This window comes from Carassius auratus, chromosome 41, assembly GCF_003368295.1.
Source record: "Carassius auratus strain Wakin chromosome 41, ASM336829v1, whole genome shotgun sequence".
NCBI classification, from domain to species: Eukaryota; Metazoa; Chordata; class Actinopteri; order Cypriniformes; family Cyprinidae; genus Carassius; species Carassius auratus.
In genome coordinates this window covers 13758586-13776044 of record NC_039283.1, presented here as the reverse complement: position 1 = coordinate 13776044, position 17459 = coordinate 13758586, and the positions used below count along the sequence as shown (strand labels likewise).

At 39.8% G+C, this 17459-nt stretch overlaps 1 protein-coding gene across 1 annotated transcript; it reads left to right on the top strand.

Annotated features, from left to right (window-relative positions):
* Positions 1-6917: 6917 nt before the first annotated feature.
* LOC113060127 (extracellular matrix protein 1-like) lies at positions 6918-16389 on the top strand. Its single transcript, XM_026228975.1, has 9 exons — positions 6918-7287; positions 7589-7633; positions 8519-8554; positions 8702-8758; positions 8873-8932; positions 9091-9347; positions 9992-10224; positions 15522-15783; positions 16085-16389. The coding sequence occupies exons 1-9, from the start codon at positions 7218-7220 to the stop codon at positions 16223-16225; spliced, it is 1161 nt and encodes a 386-aa protein (XP_026084760.1). The 5' UTR covers positions 6918-7217; the 3' UTR covers positions 16226-16389.
* Positions 16390-17459: the final 1070 nt, after the last annotated feature.

The window sequence follows — 17459 nt, the reverse complement described above, 5'->3', positions numbered from 1 at the left end:
GCATTATTTTCTAATAATTCAACTTAATTATTCTGTTTATACTCCTGAAGACATTTCCTTTAAATCATTTGTCAGGTTTTGGAGACAAAACACTATTGAATGTAGCATCTTATCTTAAGCCTCTGGTAGTACAACCCCAATTTATCCCAGGAACTGCTGCAATGCTCTATGAGAGTCGGGGACTGGCCACTCTGAGAAGTCCCTTCCCTTACCATAACCCCCACCACCAAGATTATATGTCCCAGGAACGGAACTGAGTCTGTTTGGAATATGCACTTCTCCGCCTTGACATAAAGCTGGTTCTCAAGTAACCTCTGCAGCACCTGACGGACATATTGCGTACCTACAACAACAACAAAAAATCAGAATTTCATCAAGGTACACTAAGACAAATTGATTGATCATGTCTCCTAGCACCGTCCTTCAGATGAGACGTTAAACCTGACTCTCTGTGGTCATTTAAAATCCCAGGATTTCTTTCGAAAAAGAGTAGACGTGTGACCTCGGCATCCTGGTAAAATTCGCCCATTGGCCTCTGACCATCATGACCTCCTAAAAATCCCCTTATCCGTTGATTGGCTTCATCACTCGGTCTACTCTCCACCAGTAAGCTGGTGTGTGGTGGGCATTCTGGCACAATATGGCTGCCGTCGTATCATCCAATGTAAAGTACTTTGAGTGCCTAGAAAAGCGCTATATAAATGTAAGGAATTATTATTATTCCTAGCACATAGTTAATCAGGGCCTGGAAGACAGCTGGGGAATTAGTAAGCCCAAAGGGAATCCCTCGAATTTCCCAGTAGGGGTGTTTATCAGCTGCTTTTTGCCAGCCCCATGATCACTCCTACCCCACCAAACACGGCCGCTGAACACCAACAAGCGTCATCGCCTCAGCTGCTCTTTTCGCCAAGCCACACACTGTGGCCCATAGACCGTGCAAAGCCCCGAGCTCGCCTCGTTTGACACCCATCCCGATCAAGACCGGACTCTCTTCGAGTGCTGGATCGCAGAAGCAGCAGGCATTCACCAGCCTGGACCACACCCCAGTTCTCAGCGCTGCAAGTCTTTCTTACTTCCCGCCACGGGTCAACCTTTCACCGCAGCTTTTCCGGCCATGGCACAGTTTGAGGCTGCCTCCACTAGCGGTGAAGACCGTGCGTTGTACTGATGGGTCGTTCTTGAACAAATCGTTCTTTTGAACTAATCTTTTGGGTAAACTAATCATTCACGTAATCTACTGACTCATATTTCCCGTTCGCAGCACGGCGAACCGGGTAGTTCTGTGAACCGTTTCATCCGGTCAGAGTTACTCAACATCGAGCCAATAGCCTTCGAGCATGACGAAGCATGCAATTTGTTGAATGTAGTGAACGAATACGCCCTTCACTGAACAAGTCTCATGCATCTGAACGTGATCTAGATATATCGTTCGTGAACGAAATGACTGAACCAGTACACATGTTGTTTGCGAACGAGTTGAATGAACAGACACTTGTCTTCTGTAGACGAAATGACTGAACTGAAACCCATGTTGTTCGTGAATAAGTTGAATGATTTAGTACATCTCTTCGTGAATGAAATGACTGAACTGGTACACATGTAATTCGTGAATGAGTTGAATGAACGGATATATGTCATTATTGAATGAAATTAATTGGTACATAGCTTGTCTCGTTCGTAAACAAAATTTATGAGAGTAAACCAGGTCAGTTGGCATTTAGCATGTCAATCTCGCAAAATGCAAAGCGCAGTTATAGGTACTTTGCACATACGCTTGTTTTCATATTTAGCATAATTCAATATTTAGCAAAACATAATTCCACGTTTAATCCCCGATTTATGAATGTGAATATATAGGCCAACATATGAACTGTCTGACCAAATAATTAAAATGCTAATTATGCAACAAAAGCTTGTGCTTTGTTCATCTGAATAACTTAAATAGACTTTATACATTGAATGCAATTATGCACACATTTTAATAAAGCCAAAACAGTTTATGATGCTTTTTTGCCACCTGCTGTCATATTTTGTGTAATACGAAGAAATGGTAACTGACTGAATCATTTTGGTGAACGAGCTGAAAAGGAATGAATCTCTTGAAAGAATCATAATTTCGACAACTAGTGCACTGTAAATCAATACATTTTTAGGTGAAGATGCTAGATGCAGGTTTCAGAACTAAAGTTTGTTAAACGACATTATAACATAACTCCATGCCATTTTTAACTACGAAGCAAAGGCATTTTTCTAGTGTTGTCATCCACACTGAAATGTCTGAAGACATTACATTTGCCTTACCGTGCATGTTTAAACCTCACTGAGATGATACAGACATAAATTTCATGCAATTATTCTGGCAGGATCAATTTATTTAGGGACATATTTCACCATTTACTGGTGTGATTACTCAGAATTTTTCTAAAAACGCAAGTACCCTCATGTTTTGCCACAGGACAGCAACTGAGTAAATTTTCTGTTGTCTTTTTAGGACTGTAACATGAAAAGCATGCCAAGTAAATATCTTTAGAACCTGATTGAATTTGAATAGCACATAAATGCAATTAACAATACTGCTATCGACATGTCTATTGGTACAATGTTTTTCAAAACATGCTTTATTGTTTTCAAAAGCCTCTGTTCCCACAGTCCATACTACAACGTGAAAACAGCATCCCAAATTTATCCGCTCTGGAGGCCGTTTAAAACGAGAGGGAAAGATGCTTCTCCAACAGGAACGTATTAATGCGGACAAGGCTTGAGCAATTGTCAAATCACCCAACCAATTGCTAAGCTGGCAGCACAGTAGGCTACCCAGGCATTTTTAGCATACCTCATCAAATGTTACTACCCCTTCTACTTTCCCGCAGCCATCAACTACAGCAGCCGAAGCAAGCACGAAGCTACTTCTACTTGCAACACTGGCCTGCACATCCCAGTATTTCCATCCTGTTACTTCTAACCTCCTTTTTCTTTGTAGTGTCCTTCAGCTCACGTAGCAGACATTAGCATAAAGCTGCCTCTGCTAGCAGTGAAGGCTACACAGGTTCTTCAAGATGTCATGCACCACAGCCCCATCCCATGACCCACAGCTACAGCAGCTGAAGCAAACGTTAGGCCACCTCCATTCGTAAACACGCCACAACTCTTCCGCTACCTCATGCTACTAACCATTTTTCTGTCCAGTGGCCTCCAGCTCCAGATCTTGTTAAAAGGCAGAGGGCACCAAGACCTATAAATGGTCAGACCGATTATATAGCCAAAAATAATAATAATTAACCGAACCCTCATCAGCCAACCCCTCTAACACCAGCCCATCCCCATTCACACAAACTTGTTATCTACCATAGCTAACTTTCCTGTATCTCCCCACTGCTGCAGCAGTGTCTGCTCCCACAGGAGCCTTTCCTGTATCTCCCCACTGCCGCAGCAGTGTCTGCTCCCGCAGGAGCCTTTCCTGTATCTCCCCACTGCCGCAGCAGTGTCTGCTCCCGCAGGAGCCTTTCCTGTATCTCCCAACTGCCGCAGCAGTGTCTGCTCCCGCAGGAGCCTTTCTTTTATCTCCCCACTGCCGCAGCAGTGTCTGCTACCGCAGGAGCCCGTTCTGTATCTCCCCACAAAAAAATAAATAATAATAATCTCTGATTCGTCTATACTTGATAGCAAAACGATCGCTTACTTCATTACATAAAGTAAGATGGCTCAAGAAAGCAAAGGCCACTACATACATTACTTGATTAATCGGAGGCTCTCCTTCCCAATGCAGGCGGTTATCGCTTCTTTGGTCAAAGTAAGGGCCCACCAGCCATCGTTACAAATCTCCTTGCCTATTTAGCATCGGACCGGGCTCTCCCTTCCGGTACAGCAGGGCACTGGCTCCCTTCAGTCGTTTTGGATGTTTTCTTGCTTACCCCGCATCGGACAGGGCTCTCCTACCGGTGCAGCAGGCCCGTCGGCTCCCTTCGGTTGCAGGGTCATTCTTCAGTCTGTCGTTCTGAGAATGATGCATGTTCAGCGGCAGCAGAGCCGTTGGCTCCCTTTGGTCGCAGTGGGAGCCCTCCATCCGATGCATCAAATCATGCCTCTTATCACTGCTTATTCAGGATCGTACAGGGCTCTCCCTTCCAGGGTCACACGTGGCTCCCTTTGGTCACTGAGAGAGCCCTCTATCCAACGCTTCAAATCATGTCTCATATCCAGTTGCAAAGGCAGCAGAGCCGCAGCTCCCTTCGGATGCAGTGAGAGTCCTTCCATCAGCCGCATTTTCTTGCTCACTCAACATTGGACTGGGCTTCCCTACCGATGCAGCAGACCCACGGCTCCCTTCGGTCGCAGGGTGAACCCCTTGTCTGAGTTATGTTGCATGCTCAATGCTGGACAGGGATCTCCATCCCAATGGAAGAGACCACTGGCTCCCTTCGGTCGCAGCAGGAGCCCTCCATCCGATGCATCAAACCGTGGCTCGAATCTCATTGCCTATTCAGCAATGGTGGCTAGGGATCTCCCTCCCGATGGGGTAAAGCCGCTTGCTCCCTTCGGTTGCATTAGGAGCCCTTCATCCAATGCGCCAAACCGCAGCTCGAATCTCATTGCCTATTCAGCATCTGACGGGGCTCTCCCTTCCGGTGCAGCAGACCCACGGCTCCCTGCGGTCACAGTGTGAACCACCCGTCCGAGTTATGTGTCATGCTCAATGGCGGCCAGGGATCTCCCTCCCGATGGGGTACAGCCGCTGGCTCCCTTTGGTCGAAGTGAGAGCCCTCCATCATTTTATATGTTTTAGACACTTTGTTTAGATCGTTTCTATTTTGCAGGAGTCCCGTGAATCATTTTTTTCTCCCGCATCCCTCACGCATAAGTCTCTTCCGACCCACCCATCAACAGTTGTCCTACTCCGCACCATGCTGCGTTGGGTCCCACAGTACTCCCACGGGAGTGCAGGTCTCTACTCCAGACAAGCAAGCACACATCACATAAAACCCAGATCAGACCAGCACCTAACACTGCGTTTTTATTGCATTTTACAAAACGTCCCAACTTTTCTGGAATTAGGGTTGTAATTCCAACACCTCATTTAAGAGATAGTAAAATAGTCTTGAGGCACTTATGAGAGACAGAAAGAGAGAGAGAGAGATTGGTTAAGCATGTGTGAAGTAGTTCTCTAGCGAAACTGTAAGTTCACCTACTTCAGGAACAGCAACATTTTGCATCTCACTACTATGAAATGTCATGTAGCTTTTCAGTCCTGAAACTATTTTATTTATAAAGTTGCTGCTTTGCAAACCACTTTGCATAAGTGGGGTCATGCAAATAGTTTGTAATTTTTTATCCTGTTGTTTCATTTTTTTTTTTGCTTGGTAAGTATCGTTGTGTGTTTTGTTTCTTTTGCTGTAAGGACCTTTATTATATAATTACCATCTTAATCCGTCTTGAGTCACAGGTGATTTGCACTGTGAGTGTAATCAGTTGTGTAATTATGACAGTATTTTGGATATAAGAGTTTCTAATATTTGTATATCTAAACATCAACCATTTTTCTTCATTACAATTTTTAGGATTTTTATATGTAAATTAATATATGTAAATTAACTCTTTATTTTAACAACTCTGTATTTACCATATGTACTGTGCATTTCCCTTCCTATACTGTGAGTTATTTTACTTCTCTTTTTCTTGGTGACACAGAGTTTTGATTCATACTTTGATCTATTTATTTAGTAAATAACTTTCATTTAATGTATTTATCATGACAATGGTCTATCTAAGATATACCAGAGAAGTTGAAAACAATGTTTTTTCTATAGCTCATTTCCACATCTGAGATATCCCCTACATGAAGCCAAAAATCAGTAAGCCATCACACTGTAACCAAAGCAGAAGTATAAAGCAGAATCTTAGAAAGAATTAATGGTAAATGTAATCTTCTATTCTACTTGACATTGGTTTAAATCAATTAATTATTGCATAATGTTTCAACTTGTTAGACAGGAATTCAATGTATTATAGAGACAGAAACATTCACATTATCACACCACCCAAAATACATTCAAGACCTGACAACCCAACCCTGCTGATGTCGTATGTGAAACGTGTTGTGTCTCGAAACTAGCAGTCAACAGATCTTCACTGACTGACACTGATACAATAACTAGAGTGTGGGGTGGCTGATGATGACCAGCAGGAAGAGAAAGGCTATAGTTGTTATTTGTCACATTCACAAGGTCATCCAGTATCTACAGTAGATTATGAGTAGATTATCAAAGGTCCAGTTACACAGATGTGCTCTTTTTCGCTAGTTTTGGATGTCAGCTTTAAACTCCTTTTCAAAAATAAAATTACCACTTATTAGCTATTGGATAAAAAAAAAAAAAAAAAAAAAAAAAAAATAATCAAATTAAGTGTATGATGGAGGTTGATTTTAATGGAAGTGTATGAAACTATGGTTCATAAATTTTTCTTAAAGTTTCACATTTTGTTTAATTTATTAATTAGTTGGTAGTGTATAGTCACCTTTAACATGTTTACTGTTATATTAAAATGTTTTTGTGTTTCAGAATGTTGTAGATCAGACTAACTGATTTTATGTTGTCACAGGACATCAATGTGTGTTCAATAAGCTACTTCTTATTCTGTGGGGAAAAAATGGAAATGACAGGCATATATATATACTTTTTTTTGTAGAAAAGAGATATATGCATGAACAAAAATATTGGGTAAATTTTTGAGAGGCCTATAGTAAATAATCAATTAAAAAACTCATAAGCGTCATGGCCATCATAAACGATTCCTAGAAAGTAATCTAGATTTCTAGAAAGGCAACTTTAAATCAAATTTGGTAAAATAAATTACATGGAAATTAATGTATTTCTGCTAGTAAACACTGCCCTCCTTACCGCCTTTTCGTCCTCACCCATTATTTTGTTTGGCTGGTAGAGGATAGGACGGGGCACGTAGGGTAGACTACTTGAAAATAAAAAATAAAAAACATGGAAGCAAACTCCTGTGAAAGGAGCTAAAGTGTCAGCAAGTCTGAGTGAGAAAGCAGAACATCCTCCTCCTCCACCGTAGGATCTCCTGAACTTGGCGCGTTCTGGCTCATGGACAGGAGGCTCTGCCTTTAAAAGCGGACAGGTGAACACAGTCAGAGCAGAGGGCTTCCCGTCTGAAACACGTTAACTTCAACCGAGAAGCGTTTGACTGAGGGCACATCACCGACCATGAGTTCTTCACGCGGCGTGGGATGTTGTTTGATGCTTTTACTCGCTCTTCTGTGCGATGCGTCGGAAGGTAACGTTAAATGCAACTTTTCAGGCGTGCGTCACGCTAATGTTTTCGTGTCGCAATTAGTCAGACACGAATCACTTTTGCATATTATATATCTTCTGATCAAGAATTAAGCGAAAAAATATAAGTTATTGGGGCATTCACGACAGATGTGTTGTTTATTTAGCATATGGCATGTTCTGTATGTGTTTGTGAACCGAGTTACATCAAAACATATGCAGATGATCTGGATCTTCGCCATTTTTTTTTTTTTTTAATCCTTTATTTTCCTATTGACTAATGCTAATGTGTCCTACTTTTCCAGACCCTACTGTCCAAAAGGACGTTACTGACAAGGTGGTTCATAAAGGTCTGTTTGATTTTATATTTTCAGCTTTATACCTAGGGACCCTCAAATCTGGCCCACGAGATCCACTTTCCTAAACTTAGCTCCAACCCTAATCAAATACACCTGAGCATGCTAATCAATGTCTTGAGGATCATAAGAAAACCACAGGTAGGTGAGTTTGATCAGGGTTGGAGTAAACTCTTGGCCCTTCAGGGAAAGATTTGAGGAACCATGCAAGCACTCAGCGATTAATCTGCAAATGTTTAGTTAAGCATGATAGAGAGTATGATATAAGCCTATCTGTTAAAAACAATATAAGTGGGAAGTTACTATTAAATGATCTTAGTTAAAGCCTACAATTCAGACAAAAATGGCCATTAACATTTTGTTCCTAAAAAGCATCAAATTTTGCTGTTGCGAGTCCCCAACGCAACCGATTGAAAGCTGGTGTCAAGTGGATGTTTGTCTAATGTATTAACTGTGCTTCATACATGGCCTTTTATTTTATTTTTTTTTGTCAGTAGTAGACCGAGAAACTTTATTGCTAATGAAGTTTCGGTTGTTTTAATTCACCCTTCAAGCAAACTATTTTGTGGTCTCCTCACAAACCGTTCTGTTATCACTTGTTCCTGGCTCTGATTTGGGGTTTCTAGTTCTCCAGGTGATAAAAAGGATTGAAAATCTCCCAACACTCATCCAATCCAACTTCACCACCAGAAGTGTTGTATAAAGTTTATTTTAATCAGATTAATCATATCCGCTATACTGTGAAGTAAAAAATGGTCAGATTTTGTCCAAAATTGTTATTTTTACTAATGCAAAACCATGCGGTGTCAGAAGCCTGACCTGATTGTGTGTGTGGTGGGGTGTTTGTTGTTGGGTTTTTATCAGTTTATTTTTTTGCAGATGGCCTTCAGCGAGAGTTGCCACCTAACCCTGATGGTAAGGCCATGCAGTGATTGATTTGTCCTGTTGATCAATTCATTTGGTTTATATTTCTAATGGATATATTTTGTTAAAATGTTAGCATCTGTAGCTGTTAATTGTTTCACACAATCCAATTTAAAAGTTTGTTTTGTTTTATTTCAGGGCTGAACGTTGTGATTATGCAGGGACTTTTTGTACCTGAACTTTCCCATGTGATTGGTGAGTGATTGCAAGCTGTTTTCTTTGCTGTTTCTTAATGAAAAATCTATTTTAATTAGTCGCATGGTGTTTTACGTCCTTCCCCCGGGTTTCTTTGTGTGTATTTGGTTGCAGGCTCTTCAGACGTGACCCAGGAAGAAGTCCCAAATGTTCACTCTGAGACCGTCCCAATAGGTGCAGTTGCATGCTATGTGTTTGGAGTTGCCAGTGTGTATCAAAATTTGAGGAAGAAATTAGAGTGGTCTTTAAATGAACTTTTTTTTTTTTTTTTTTTTTCTGTCAAAATCTTGGGTGGGATTTGGGGTTTATAAATTTTTAAAATCTCTCATCAGATCACCCAGTGTTTAGCCCTCGCTTCATAGCACCAGTGGTTGATTTCCCCCCAGCCTTTCCAAATACCGGCAACCTGCAAGATATCTGTCAGTTCAGTAAAGCTCCGGTCCGGTACCCTAAGGACATGTTTCCTCTGGATGGCTTTGGCTATGAGACTCGACAGGCTGATGCTATCAATCAACTCCAGTCCTGGTACGGTGTCTGCTGTGGCGTTAATGGAACACCGGAAGAGAAAATCTGTTGTGCTGAGCAAGCGGTGAGTCTTGACATTTATTATACTTTCTCATGATCTGCTTCCAGCTTTCAAAGGACCTTCTATCCAAGCCCATTTGTACCTCTGGTACTTCTGTTGTAGTATAAATTAAATGCTAAAACTTATTTCTAGAGGTAACATGTCATTCCTGAAGCACTCTGTTGCCTGTTTCCCAAATATGCCTTTTTTTCTTTTTTTTTTTTTTTTGTCAATCCAGCACCAAACTTCTGTTATTGTTTGAAGCAGCATTACCCCTCTCAAACAATGTTTTAGTGTTACAATGTTGGTTTACACTTGCATCTGGTTTAAATCTTCTGACTTTGGTTACCCTGCTTTATATTAATTTTGTAAAAATACTGCAACAACGTGTGGCTTTTTTTTTTTTTTTTTTCTTAATTCTATTGTATACTTTGTCTTTATATGGACATTGGGTGCACCAGGGAAATACCTGTGCTTTCGAGTACATTCAGAGTCTTTAGACAAATCTTTTTGTTTTCCTTTCACCATTTAGTCTTTGAGAAGGTATCCAAAAAATTGGGGGTCTGAAATTGGGTTTTTTTGTGTGTGTGTGTGTGTGTTTCATTGCAGATGTACTTCATTGCAATCACTGAGTTTTTACTTTTTCTGCTTATTGTCTTTTCAATCAGTGGAAGAAGAGTCTGGCTGCCTACTGTTTTCATGAATTCTCTGTTAAGACCAGTCACTATGTCTGCTGCAAGATGAGCGAGATGGCCAGATGGAGCTGTTTTGATAAAAGGGCTTCAAATACTTCATATAACATCTCCTCTGTGGTCTCCTATAACGTCTCCTCCGTGGTCTCAAATGGCAACAGTCCACAAAAGAGTCAAGACTTCAAATATAACTCCAGCGCTTGCAAAGGGTAGGTTTCTACTGGAGTACATGCAGTGTGACTTTAGTTTAGTGGGGGGTGTTTTTTTTTTTTTTTTTTCTACATATCTTTACCATGCTTGAGGTTTTGATGTGAGGTGAAGATGTTAAGACCTTTTTAACATTTTATTTTATGTGTATATATTTCTGTAAACCATATTGGTTTCATAATGGCTCCCTTTTTGTGTAGTTTACAGATCTGAAAGTCTAAAAAATGAAACCGTTTTAAATTGGTTTTTTATGCCACTTAATGCAGGAATTAAATGTGGTGTTGATATGATGTACCATTTTAAGCTTTAACTTTAAAATGCACATACAGTATTTAGTAATGTTCAAGCTTTTTCATAGATATTGAGTGCGAATATGGTCATAAATGCATGAAAATGGTTTACTTGTTAAAAAAAAAAAAAGGTACTACTAGGAAAAATGCATTTAAATACGAATTATACGAAGGGGAACAAGTGTCAAAGCAGTGTCCTTTTAGGGAGGCTTCAACCTGCGCGGTGATTCACCGCAGGCTGCGTCTAGTTTTAAAGGGGTCACATGATGCGTTTTTATTTTTTTTTATTTTCCTTTTTCTTCAGAGTATTACAAGATCTTGGTGCATAGAGAAGATCTGTAAACTTGTAAAGACTAAAGCCTTAAATTCTAAGATTCTTTATTAAAGTTAAGTCCTCCACGCCCTCCTAAAACACCTGGTTTAAACATGTCCCCACATGTCCACGTCACGATGTGGGAAGACGGCGCCAAAATGTTCAGACAAAAAAAGATATGACTTTTTTTTTTTTTTATTCTTGCTGCTGCCGCCATGTCATGGAGACACACTTTTTAGTGAAAGCGAAACTTTGTTTGGCCTTACAACTTTACCGTGGATTTCTAGTTGTATTTACAACACTTCCAGAATCGTTCAACCCAAATATTCGGGTGTGTGCAGCGCACTTGACAGAGGACAAGGACTGTTTCCTGGGAGAGCAGCTTACAATACGGTGTTTATTTCTGTACAGTTGCGCTATTGCAACTTTGCAAGAAAAGTCTGGTGCTTCTGACTGTCTAAGTTTTCATAATAAAAAAAAAATTGCCACTGATTTAAACATGAGTTTGAGCGGTGTAGAGTAGGCTACTGCTTGTTTTGGTTCTCAGATCACAAATGTAAAAACCCGTCGGACGTTGCGTACGCTGGGATGTTTTCAGAATTCGAAAAATAGGTTGTATGTAGTGGGGTTTTTGTCAAAATTCGGGCTTCATTCAATTATTATTCTATAACATCTTGTCTAACATCTCTGAAATATCTTGGCAAAATTCGCTTGTTTAGTACAGTAAAATGGTGATTTTTATTGCCGTAAGCAATGTTCTTTCAAGTTAAGAACATGCTGCAGAGGTGCTTTAACAGCAAGCGTCATAATGGACTTTCACATCCAGAGATGAAGGATCGGATTAAATTACTTAAACGTGTAGTATGTAATTTTTGGCCACCAGGGGTCACTCAAAATAATAACATAAGACGTACTTTGATGACGTCGGGAAAGAGCGTAAGGCTCATGGGAGTTGTTGTTGTTGTTCATTGGAACACGTGCTCTGTCAAAATACTAAGTTAGAATGAGTGAGGAATGATAGGGAGCGACAATCACGTCTTTTCGAACGGAGAGATATAGACTGTTTCAACGGCAACAACATAAACAAACGTTACTGCGCATGAGCGCTTTTTTGGACATAACTTAACTTCCGGTAGACTTTCAAATAGAATCAATAACAACAAAGTCCCTCTAGAGTAGATATTTTTTTGATTAACAAACAAAATGTTTGCTGCGTGGATCAGGCGGACTTAATGAAAATGCAAATTCATTATTTGCCAACAGGAGATGTTTTAAAGCACAGACATAAAGCGCCAGAAATAGAGGTTTCCCCAGTAACAGCTGTAAACAAAGCAGAGCTGGTACGCTTACACGCTGCTATCAGGCATATAACATGCAAGTCTTCAGAAATACAGCGATATAAAAACACCTGTGCCTCGTTTTGATATTTAAACATAAATGTAAGGAATTATTATTATTAAACGTGCGGTACGCAACGTTACTCAATGAAGCCTTTTTGAAAAAAGATCAGTTTTAAAATTGTGGCGAGTCTCAAAAAATGTATGGGAAACACATCCTGCAGCAACAAACACCTAAGCCCAACTTCAGTCTACTCGTAACCTTGCCTTTAACTGCGTTTGTAGAAGGCACCGCAGCCAGACCGATATACACGACAGTGCGCCCGATGAAACCGTCTATATGACTTATGAGACCCCTATCAAATCAATATTCCATCTAGCTAGTAGTAATATGTTAAAAAACACGGCCGCCTTTCGTTAATAATTAGAATTACGTTATACTATGAAATCGAACAAGTTAGAGAACTGCATTTGAAGCTACTTTATTCAGCTAGATATAGAACAAATGTAGATTTACATGAGAGCCAGTCCGTCTGCGTTTTACACAAGACATCATCGTTTCACAAAATATACAGATAGATACAGTTAGCTGAATGGATGCATACCTGTTTATCAGAATGCAAGCGAGTTCGGCATTTCTCTGTAGTTTCAGCTTGTCACGAAGCTCTCTCGATCTTGGAAATGCAACTCCAATATTTACCCGTGTCTTGTTGCTTCTCTTGTCCCAAAACCATCTCGGGTCATTTATTTCACCCGTGCGTTTGCGCTTCACATAACGTGCAGGCAAAGCATAATCATGATCCATAACTAAGTTATTGATTGAGGTTTAAATATGAATATAAATATAAAATATAATAGTCTCGATAAAGGCTACTACTTCTTCTGCGTCTCGTCTTTTGTTTCTGTTCACCTTTGTATTTGGCGATTCCACAGGAAGTTAGATAAACTAGAGGGGTCAAAGTTTATATGACGGCACGTTTCTTTATTTCCGTTTTGTCGCCCGTCTATGACGTGTCTTCGAATTAAACTATAATTTTCTCCGGATTTGAAAGTCCGTGGAAACTGTCGGGATGATGTAAGTACACAACTAAAAAATATATAAAACATAGATATAGTGATTTCTGCTATTTTTAAAGCAGAAACATTACATATTGCGCCTTTAAGCGGAGGAGTCCAATGATTGTCTGTTATATGCACCGGTGCACTGCGCTCACTTTTCTAACTACAAGGTAGCCTACACTATTCTTGCAATCCAAACATACAAGGGTTGACCAAAAGTTCAGAGACTTTGCCCATCATGATAAACAATGAAAAACTGTCCTCTTCAGGGTAATATTAGTCGGTTTGTATAATGAAGCAGTAAAGCGCTTCTGATAGACCGTGATCAGTAAGTAGAAGTGAAATCAGTCTCCCTTTAAATCCGTTTTTCAAAATTAATTCCAGAAAATCATAGCTATTAGCCAACATCAGATGTAGTGACCCATGAAAAGCATTGTCCCCACTGGATGCATCCAATTCCTCGTTCATAATGGTTTTGTTTTTGTCTCGTCATGCCAGGACATTGCATCACATTATGGTAAGAGCGTAACATTTGTCACATGCTTGAGGTATTCATCCAATCACAATGCACTGGATAGCTGGCCAATCAGAGCACACCTCACTTTTCAGAACGATGAACTTTGTAAAAATCGGGTTTCAGAAAGGCGGGCCATAGAGGAGCAACAATAATGAGCAGTATGTGGAAAATGTTTACATCTAGTGGATGCATAACGCAAACCCAGTCAAATGTTTGACTGCAGTATCTTCTATTCTATGCGTCTTATAATCCGGTGTGCCCTAGATATGAAAACGGTTCTAAAATAGGCCATTCATTGAATGTTACTTTAAGCAGTGGGATGTAAGAAAATATTGATTACATGTGAGTATTGCGATTTCATTTTGTTTGCCGATACTACTGGATTAAATGGAATATATCTAAAAATTAAATCCTACAAGAATCATGGCAGTTGTTTCGTTTTAAGTTTTTTTTTTTTCCTGACTGCTAGATGGGAGTCTTCATCTCTGAACTAATTTTGAGTAACAGGAAATACTAGCATTAGGATTCAGCTTTCTCTCATTTTGGGGCATTTTGTGCAATTGGGGTGGTGCTTGCGTTGTGGTTTTGGTGATTCCATGCGGAACACAAAAACTGAAAAAATGGTGAAATCCAAGTGGAAAGGCTCTGGTTTGGGGAGGAGAGAGAGAGAATTATGTTTGTTTGTTTTCACATAGGTTACAATTATGGCACTTCAACAGAATTCTTTTTTTTTTTAGTAGCTATAATAAAAAAAACTTTACATTTCAAATAAAAATTCCCGCCCGGCAGCGCCCTATTAGTAGGTCTATATATGCATGCAAAATACATTAATGTATATTCGATGTCAAAACTAATAAAATCATCTGGTCATGAGTAATCGCCTGCGTGGAAGAGCGCTTTTCGCTGCTTGGAGACCATGGCGCCCATGGTATTTGGAATTTTATGACATCGCATCTCTCAAAGAAAAGGAGAATACAATAGTTCTTCAGGATTGCTTGGGACTGGAAAGGCCCTGACTCATGAAGACTCGCAGGATGTTGATGGGCATGAATTGTTTGAAGAGCTGCCTGCTTTGGGCAGACGCCTGGTTGCTGGATCTAAACCACTGGATGCGCTTAAATTCATCTGTGAAAAAGGGATGGAAAACAATTTTCAAAATGTTTTTGTAGCATTGAGCGTGCTTCTCACTCTCCCCGTCACTGTGAGCTCTGGAGAACGCAGTTTCTCAAAGCTTAAACTGATACAAATTATCTCCAAAGTACAAGTTAAACTCGAGGACGCAATCAAAGCGTTTGTCGCTGCGAAAGCCCGACGCGCACTCTTCTGAAATGTAGGTGTGTGTATCAATAAAGAAAAAATCGAAACCTCCAGTTTTGTGAGCTAAAGAGTTGTGTGCATATGTTTAATTTTATACATTATCTATTAGCCTTTAAAACAAATTATACGCAGCTGTTGCATTGTGTCCCTTCTCACCTTTTTGCAGAATGGGAAAAAAAACAAAAAAAAAACTCCAACACGTTTTTATTTTAGTGTAATTTCATACATAAAAAAAAAAAAAAAAATGTCTTGCATGCATCCCTAATTGTGAATGTGAGGTGGGGTGGCACGATTGTGCTCTGCCTAGAGCAGCATTTGAGCTTGAGCCGGCCCTGGTTGTAGTTGATGTAACCAATACTAAAATACTTGATCCCACCAGAAGCATTTATAGGGTTGCAAATTGGATAAAAAGAAAAATGAATGAATACTTAAACATGCTCAACTTCCTCTCTCATTAATCCTCCAGCTCATCTGAGGCTTCTCCAGGAGCACTTCCACAGCAGACCGAAGCTCTGAACATTAGCTTTCCACCTGGCCGTCCTGATTCCTCCAACATCGCCCAAATCTGTGCTCCACACAAGACCCGACCACGGTACATGCCCAAGCATCTTCCTAACACTGGCTATGACTGGCTGATCCGTCAGTCGAACGCCATCAATGTCCTGGAGAGAGAATATAACCAATGCTGTGAGGAGGAAAAGGGCAAGCAACTCTGCGCTGAGAAGAAGGTGAAGACGAAAAGAATAAGAAATGGTTTACGGTTTAATTCTGAACTCATAAAAACACTTCCAGATTAACTATTTTAATATAAGGTACCTAAAATATAAAGAATAAGCTACTTATAAATATGAATATACAAATATTATTCAGCAGAACTATGCCGTAAATCTAACCATTACTTTAAGCTGATAAGAGAGGGGAAAAAAAACTGGCATTACCTTTTCTTGTTTAATGGTTGATTTTTGTCACTCCATAAATGGTTATTATCTCTTCTTTAAATGGTAACGTTTCTCTTTTTATCTATTTCAGTGGAAGATGATGGTTGATGAGTTTTGTAAGGATGAGAAGAAAGCCGAAGGACATCAGTTTGAGTGTTGTGCAAAGAATAAGGAAGAAGAGCAGTACTCCTGTTTTGCAACTTCTGCACCAGATCCAGAATATGTCCACTGATGGAGCACTTCTGCTCCTCCTCCAGCCCCCCCAGACATCACGTGATCCACATACAACTGTCCAGGGCATGGAAGACCCGCTTCACTCAAACTTGCACTTGCATGTGGTTTGTGCGAACGTACAGTAAAATACAATAAAAACCACTTAAACTCTTTCCATTTTAATACATTTTGAAGTTTGTTTTATTTATTTTTTCTGTAATGACACAGCTAAACTGTCAGCAGGCATTGCTCTAGTCTTCAGTGTCACATAACTATGACCGTAATACGATTTTTAGGTAACTCTTTTTCTTTAAATATTGAAATGAGACCGTGCTGTTTTTGTGCTTTTATTATCCAAGTTTAGGTTTATCCATTTCCCTTCAGACATCAGTGACCATGAAAGCCAGTCAAAATAAGAATAGTTAAAAATAAGCAGAGCGTGTGATATGGTTAGCCTTGTGCATGGCAAAACATTGATTCAGGACCATGAAAATCCAAATATATATTTAACTAAAAGCTTTTATTTAATTCTAAGATGGCTCATTTTAGTTTTTACTAACATGCGGCAAACTGTAGGCTCTGTGAAATTGAAATATTTCAATAATTAACTTAAATCGAATTATCCCCACAGGAAGGTTTCTCCTTTTCTGTAGATCAAATAGTGGAACTGTGCTGCCCTCCAGTGTTACAAGAAAGACCTGCATGTATACAGGCTGAAGCAAGGCCGACCTCGTTGGTTAATTTGCTCCATATATTGATAATTTACACATGATAAAATCGGTTTAATCTTATTGTAACTTTTTAAATGGTCTCTTTTTTTTTAAAAAAAAGTGAATGACTAAAAGATTAACGCCACAAAAATGCGAATTTTCTTCAACTTTTTACATCAAAACGGTCTATATATTTTTTTTTTTTGTAGCTTGACAGCCGCCTGAATGAGAGTTGCAAAGCCAAGGAGCTGCTGACGCCTCATTGTTGCGCACCCAAAATCAAAAACCGTGTCAAAACTGTTCCTGCACTACATGAGCAAGACAAAGAATGACAGTGGGAGGAAGAACTGCCCCCAGCTTCTGTTGATCGTGGATCATTATTTGCAGAGCGCACATAAATATTATCAGTATGAGTTGAACCAAACCTCTACCAGTTCTTGTGTGTCTTTAAAAATGAATGTTTTATGCAATTTTCCTGCAAAATGTTATCGAGAGACGTTTTGAGCATTTTTCATAAAAGTTGAACTGCTTGGACCGTTCAGA

What these genes read in the sequence shown, in the direction of transcription:
- LOC113060127 (XM_026228975.1), top strand. Translation starts at nt 7,218, where the DNA reads ATGAGTTCTTCACGCGGCGTGGGATGTTGTTTGATGCTTTTACTCGCT. An exon ending in TCTGTGCGATGCGTCGGAAG is followed by an intron (nt 7,288 to 7,588) that starts GTAACGTTAAAT and finishes CTACTTTTCCAG; the next exon opens with ACCCTACTGTCCAAAAGGAC. An exon ending in AACTCTGCGCTGAGAAGAAG is followed by an intron (nt 15,784 to 16,084) that starts GTGAAGACGAAA and finishes TATCTATTTCAG; the next exon opens with TGGAAGATGATGGTTGATGA.